General features: G+C 32.5%; 1 protein-coding gene across 1 annotated transcript; it reads right to left on the bottom strand.

Moving 5' to 3' along the window:
• Positions 1–1,121: 1,121 nt before the first annotated feature.
• LOC127839905 (echinoidin-like) lies at positions 1,122–6,734 on the bottom strand. The gene is made up of 4 exons (XM_052368298.1): positions 6,701–6,734; positions 4,016–4,264; positions 2,137–2,322; positions 1,122–1,332 (listed from the first exon to the last, which is right to left on the bottom strand). Exons 1-4 carry the CDS (start codon positions 6,732–6,734, stop codon positions 1,301–1,303), a joined length of 501 nt encoding a protein of 166 aa, XP_052224258.1. The 3' UTR covers positions 1,122–1,300.
• Positions 6,735–6,740: the final 6 nt, after the last annotated feature.

Genomic DNA, 6,740 nt, shown 5'->3' with positions numbered 1-6,740 from the left:
CGTGTCTGCTGGCTTTATGTAAAGATCATTTAAGGTGAAAATCTGGGTAAAACAGCTACGTCGAGAGAGTGCATTAGTGTTCTATACCCATGTTAAGGTCAGAGACTGGTTGACATCGTGTGAACTGCTAGCGTCACAAGTAATGCATAAACAACAAAGTAAGGGTCAACAGAGCTGTCTTTATGATAACCTAATTCGTGAGTAAAATGTATTGCTCGCAGATTTATTTTTTTATTTATTTTCATCGATTATCTTATTGTATATTTTGAATTTGTATATGGTGTCAATAATCAAAAGTTTTGTACAGGGAATTTCCATCATGAAATTATATTATTAGTGTGTTAGGTATTCCATATTCCAAAAACATTCATTTAATATGATGGTGATTGCAAATATTTTAATATAAGGTTTTTATTATACAATTTTCATCATACTTTCTATGCGTTCAGAACGTCAAAAATGGCCATGATGTTGTTATTTTGTCTAAGTTATCTCTATAACATAAATAGGATGATAAACAGTGCACATACATCTGCCGGTGCTTTACGACACACTCTTTATACATGTGAATGGCTTGTGTTTATTTCAAACTTGCGATTAATTTTGAAAACTTAGTTGCGTCTATGATTATGCAATAGCGAACAACTTCAGTGCATTCATCGCTTTGATTGAAACACTAAACGGACGACTATATCGTTGATTGTAACGAGGTCATGGGCCTGGGATCTGATTTGATAGATGTGTTTGTTGTATGATAATCTTAAGTTATTGTTGCAGTAGTTCGCGTTCAAAGTTAGCGTACGTTTCGACGTTTTTGAGCAGTATTGTGAAACACCCTTTTGATTGTCTTGTTTGTCAACATTTAAGACATTGTTTTATAAATATCAAATGCATGCAAGCACTTCATGTCCATATTATACGTGTCCGTGATAAACAGGTTAATAAACACAAGTGACACAATTCTTGTCGTTCTGATAATTTTGTATATTCGGATGGTTTGAACTCAGAACCCTGATATTTAAATCGGAAATCTCAAATATATGATACCGGTAATCTTAACGATTGGTTCTAGTTATACTTTAAGGCGATATACTTAAAGGGAAGAAAATACACCATATTAGAAATGATTCGACTTGTATTGGTTAATATTATTTCGATTTGTCAAGTGTATGACGACAAATAAACATCACTTTTTCGATAAATTAAACTAAATGTTTATTATGAAATGACTGATACAAAGAAAGGAGCATGTTGTGAACGTAGATTTTCATATTTCATGTAGAGCAGAGGTATCCGTATCTTATCCGACCAACACGTTGTGTCCATGAATTTCTGCAAAAGACAATGATCACTATTGTCCAATTCAGCAATAAGGTAGAGACATTGCTATGCCGTATAACAAGATAAAAACAAAGGGTTATACAAGTTTATGTACTTTTACTTTCAGTTTCATAATTATGTTCATTATGATAACAAAAGCATATATCAAAATATCGTATACAAACAATAATAAAATATTCGTACCTGCATCTCACGACTTTTCAAAGCCTTTTTAAATGCTAATATTAATCTGAAGTAGTTAAAGTATCATTTCAATTTTGATCTTTCTCCGTTTAAGCTGTTTTCGAAAGTGAAACTTGTTTACGTTTGACCCCGCTATTTATACTAAAACCGTCGTGACGTCAATGACATGTGACGACCGTTAAAGTAAAAATACCTACCAATGAACGTCATACGAAATGGCGGATTTTAATGAATGAATAGGATGCAAGCGCGAACAACAATAATAAGTTTAATCGTTGACAAATACACAAGTTTAACAATGGCATGACTTTAAATAAATTAATAAGATATTATCTTTAATGTTTCATTTAAATTCTTACTGTGATTATGATATTTAATCGAAAACGAGCCTTAGTTAAATTACGCAATACAATAACAACTGGGTGGGGTAAAAGCCTAGCAGCATACATTTTGTTACGAAAATAAATTGAACATAAACAAGCACTATTTTCTTTTCTTTGTGTGTATAGATAACATAGTATATACCTCATTATTCTTTACAAAAAATTTGCAAGAATAAGTTTCAATGTCCAATTATCAATTCCCGGAATATTTTACATGCACAATTCTTACTGTATTCACAGAAGGTGTAATGCTTCTCCCCTATTTCTAATCCATAGGAAGAGTCTTGTTTCCCACATGGTATATCGTCCCACTGGCCCCGCTGGTACGGGATCAGTGCAATACAGTCCTCAGTGAGGTAATTTTCAAAGTTGTTCATGTGGTTTGGAACCCAGTTCGTGTAGGTAACACTTTCGCCTAATATAGACAATACATCGTTGCTACCGAGTTGGAGAAACGTTTATCAAGTGATGCTTAAAGATTATGACGAGCTTTGTGCGGCTACGTTTTATCAACCTTAGACCTATTGCGGCGGTAATCGTATAAACTACATGTAGTTGCTATTCCAAGCAATATCAAGTCAATGTGATTCATCCACGCCGGCTAACCAAGGAATGTAATTTAACCTCTATATTCGTTTATGGTCAGACCTAACAAAACAACACTGATGGTAATACATTCATTTAAAATGCCACAGTCGTGATGCAACGTTTCGTTTTTTCTTGAATGTTAAAGTAAACCATGGCGCAATAAAGTTTAAACATAGCAGAATAAGCTATCCTTATTTTTAAATGCGACATTTAGTATCTATACTTGATCATATTAAAGACGAATTGTGCTCTATCGCAAGTTTTACCCCGCGTTGGTTTAAATCGGTAGTAAACAAAACGTTATTAAAAGGAAACGTTTCATGTAACATTTACTGGATATATATAGTGTAGATACACAGCGCTCGTTGGTATTGAAAAAAGGTGAAACATGGGGGGCGAATTTCGAAAACAAAATGAGCAGTTGAAACGCCTTTGAACAGTATTTTCATCTTTAATAGTATTGACCATTGACGTTTAACTTATTTGTAAACTTGTGTTGCTTAGAATCCATTATAAGCAGCGTTGTAATTCTAACGTTATTTTCGTAAACAATATTCATGCGCGGATGCATATATTTAAAACACATAGATACACATTTTGAATAAACTGTAGCGACAATGTTTTCACCATTCATGTCGATTTCGAAAACGATTGTTTTGTTTGTAAGGACTAGAATGGTTTGCAATATTAAAAACGAAAGTGCACCCTGTTCTCGGAATGAAACCGGCAAATTAAAAGGGTTATGTGGTGGATCAGCAGATGCAAAACGTTAGCCTTTCCATGTTATTAAAGGGGTAAATATTAATTGGAGAGCTATTGTTGAGCAATTAGAGAAGTTCGAGGTCAAAGAACTTAACATATATACAATTTGTTTTCGAGTTTTATTGCATAATTTTATATTAATTTACTAAAAAATGGGAATTTATCGATCCGTTTTTATTATCTATCCTTTATACATAACGTTAATGATGGAAATATTTAAGCCACGAAACAAGCAGTTAATCAGTCGTCTGAAATTTTGAAGATGCAAGAGGACCGTCAAGTGGCGTTGTTTATGAAGCTCTGCTTTGGTCGTCTTTCTTGGTTTAATATTTGATTTAATTTGATTAGGAAAATGGTCAAGTGACAAGACAATTAGACGTTTAATGGTCATAACTTTCCGCAAAGTGTATAAATGACGTCTTTCATTAGCCATAACGGTTCATTATTTAACGTTTATTTCGATTGTATTAGCCATACATGTAGAAGACGTCGCATTTTATTATATTGGAAATAGAAGTGTTTTTAATTACATAACAAACACATTTTGTTCGCGTTGTTTTTCACTTTTGGGACAGACAACAATCACTTTGTTTACCTAATGCATTTTGGCTACATATTTTACTAATGCCATCACTAAAATACGCAATTATTTGTAATTATTACTGCTGCACCAACATTTATTCATGGATGTTGTTGTGATAAATTAAAAAAACTCGACTAAAGCATGATTTAAATACAATTTTAAGAGTAACACAAACCTGAAGTCCACTCAAACTGTCCCTCAACATTCAGGTCATGAAGCCCAATCCAGACAGCGTTGCCAGGATTGTGGCTTGCCATAAAGGTGTCCACGAAGTCCTGCTCCATCACACTGGTTATTGTTGCTAGATGTCCGCCTTGTTGCTTACAAATGTACTCGCCGTGGGCCCATATCATTTTCTTTGTCTGCAGTTCGTAACAGCTGTCGCCGTGTTGAGCCAGGGGATAATTGTATCGTCGAATGTTTCCTGAACAGATCCAGGACACATGTGGATGTCTTCTGAAACTTAAACAGTTAGAACTTGTCTGATCATGTGTGAAATGTTTGCCTTTATGTAATTTCGCAATATTATTTCTAATGTATTGTGTATGGTGTTAAAATAACACAATAACCATCTGGTATGAAGACTTGAGGCATTAGTGTTGTCGTTGCAAATATAACTGTCAGTATTGACTCTGAATTAAATAACCAACATGAGATAATAAAAAATGACTCTAAACAATACAATCGTAGTTGAAAAAAAACTGATGTGTTTTTGTTCTCAACAACATAAAACATATTTTTTTTGTTTCGTGTCTTCTCTAGAACCTGTCATTTTGTAAACTGTGTAATTCGGTCATCATGACCTATAATTTATTTGAGATTTACTTATGTGTTAATTGTCTGTCTGAAGCATAATTCGACCATATACCACCCAATATTTGAATAAGTAAAATTCACTGAATTTCCTTCTGTAATTGTTTCTTAACATCTTTTATTGGAATTAACTTCATAAGAAAAAAATAGAGAAAGTAAATAAAAAGCATTTTATATCAGACATGTTTATTTAGTTCTACGTATGCTAAAATAAATTATACGAATATTTCGTATTTACAATTGTCATATATTCTATGTGAATTGATAAAAGCGAATTCATTTGAAAAAAATAAAACACTTGTGTATCCACTTTTTATTTGTAAAAATAAAGAATTTTTCATAGAAAAACGTCATTTTAAATTTCACAACGCCATCATCGCAATTTTTATCTCCACAATGACAAACAAGCTAATTAAATGCGTCGAGGCCGAACATTGAACTGTGAAATATCACTTTTACAATTGATAAAAGGAAAAAATAAGCGCAGAACATACCGTTTTATAGTAACCGACTTCCCAACAAGTGAAGTGAAGTTTTAAATTGGAATATGTGTTATTTTATGTTGGCTTTATAAATTACACATAGTTTTTTTATGTCAGCATAAGAATAGAATTATGATCATATAAAACGTAATTTATATCCATCTTAAATATATTTAGATCTAAAATATGTATCGATGACATTTAATTTTTTAAAACGTTTTACGTCAAACAAGGATGTTGATTTCATCTCCAATAATAAGTGTGTATAATAAACCATGGTTTAAAATTTGCGTTTCTTAACATTAAATATTACAATTTTTGAAATTCTATTTGCAATAAATCTTTCCGCTTCATATAATTATCGCAATAATTATAGGTCAATTAAATCTTAATCGGCCTATATCGATTTTTATTTACCATCAGCAACCTTTCTTTGACGAACAGATCCACTGACTTGATGTCTCGCCAGAATTTAAATGGTTTAATGTATTAAATATTGCTGAATCCACGATCTAATGTATAACAAGCTAATAACAAGCTTGTTGTTTGTATACAATCTTACTGCATTCACATATATAGTTCAAACGGCTGGAACACGCAATATCGTCCCAGCGACCATGTAGGATTTAGCTCCAAGTCCCAGCACAGTCTTCATTACCGTGAAACCTGGAGTTTTCGTAGCCACTTACCCAATAAGTGTAAGTCACTGGGTCACCTGAATTTCAAGAATTAAAAACACCCACATATTTATTCATCATATTGATTGTTGCAAACTTACTTTAAATATGAATCTATTTATTCAGTGACATGTTAAGCTTGTTTAGAAATGGAAACTGGTTTAACAAGAAAGCAATACAATGGAGTAATGGACCCCTATTACCGCTTGACACATATCTTTCAAGAGGTTTCACCTAAAACAATGCTATATTTTTACCACCAATGTATACATATATCAATACAAATAATTGATAAATACATAAACATACATATTGTAAAAGACGACACATAATGAAAGCCAAAAAAATCTATACAAAATCAGTGAAGGCCGCACATTTTATGTTCTTGTTTTCAATCAAAGGAAGTATAACATCAATCACTGCAACGAATTATGTTCATTGCATGCTTAAATGCTTATTTAAGTTTTCCGATTCAAAGAAAAGACATATCCAAAATGGCCGACCAATAACATTTTGCCACAATTCGACCATTTTGTATAATGTTTTCAAAAAAAAATCATTATATCAAACATAATCTCGAATTCTGTGAATCAAATACTATAATACTATAATACAGTAAAAAATAAGATGCAGCTGTAAGATATAAATCCAACATGGCGGGATTTCGTCATCGAAACTGTTATTAGTGTGTCACTCAAAAAGTTGTGTCTTTCTTGAATATGAAATAAAAAGTAGTTTGAAAGACATTAGACACTTCAAGGCCAAACAACAGACTAACCAACATGGTGGCTGCAGTATACAAGTGATGCAACTTTTTTGTGGTTGTAAAATAGCTAAGAAAAAAACATGAATAATTTGTTTGTTTATACAACGATTGTTGAACTATACCTGAGGACCACGCATACTGTTGTTCCTCTTTCATGTCATT

The sequence above is a fragment of the Dreissena polymorpha genome, chromosome 7 (assembly GCF_020536995.1).
Source record: "Dreissena polymorpha isolate Duluth1 chromosome 7, UMN_Dpol_1.0, whole genome shotgun sequence".
NCBI lineage: Eukaryota > Metazoa > Mollusca > Bivalvia > Myida > Dreissenidae > Dreissena > Dreissena polymorpha.
This window is presented reverse-complemented; position numbering and strand designations above follow the sequence as displayed.

Bases quoted from the DNA above. Each gene is read 5' to 3' on its own strand.
- LOC127839905 (XM_052368298.1), bottom strand. From the start codon at position 6,734: ATGAAAGAGGAACAACAGTATGCGTGGTCCTCAG. The intron at 4,265-6,700 runs GTATAGTTCAAC...GGATCTGTTCAG, and splicing joins ACAGTATGCGTGGTCCTCAG to GAAACATTCGACGATACAAT. The intron at 2,323-4,015 runs GTTTGTGTTACT...TGTCTATATTAG, and splicing joins ACAGTTTGAGTGGACTTCAG to GCGAAAGTGTTACCTACACG.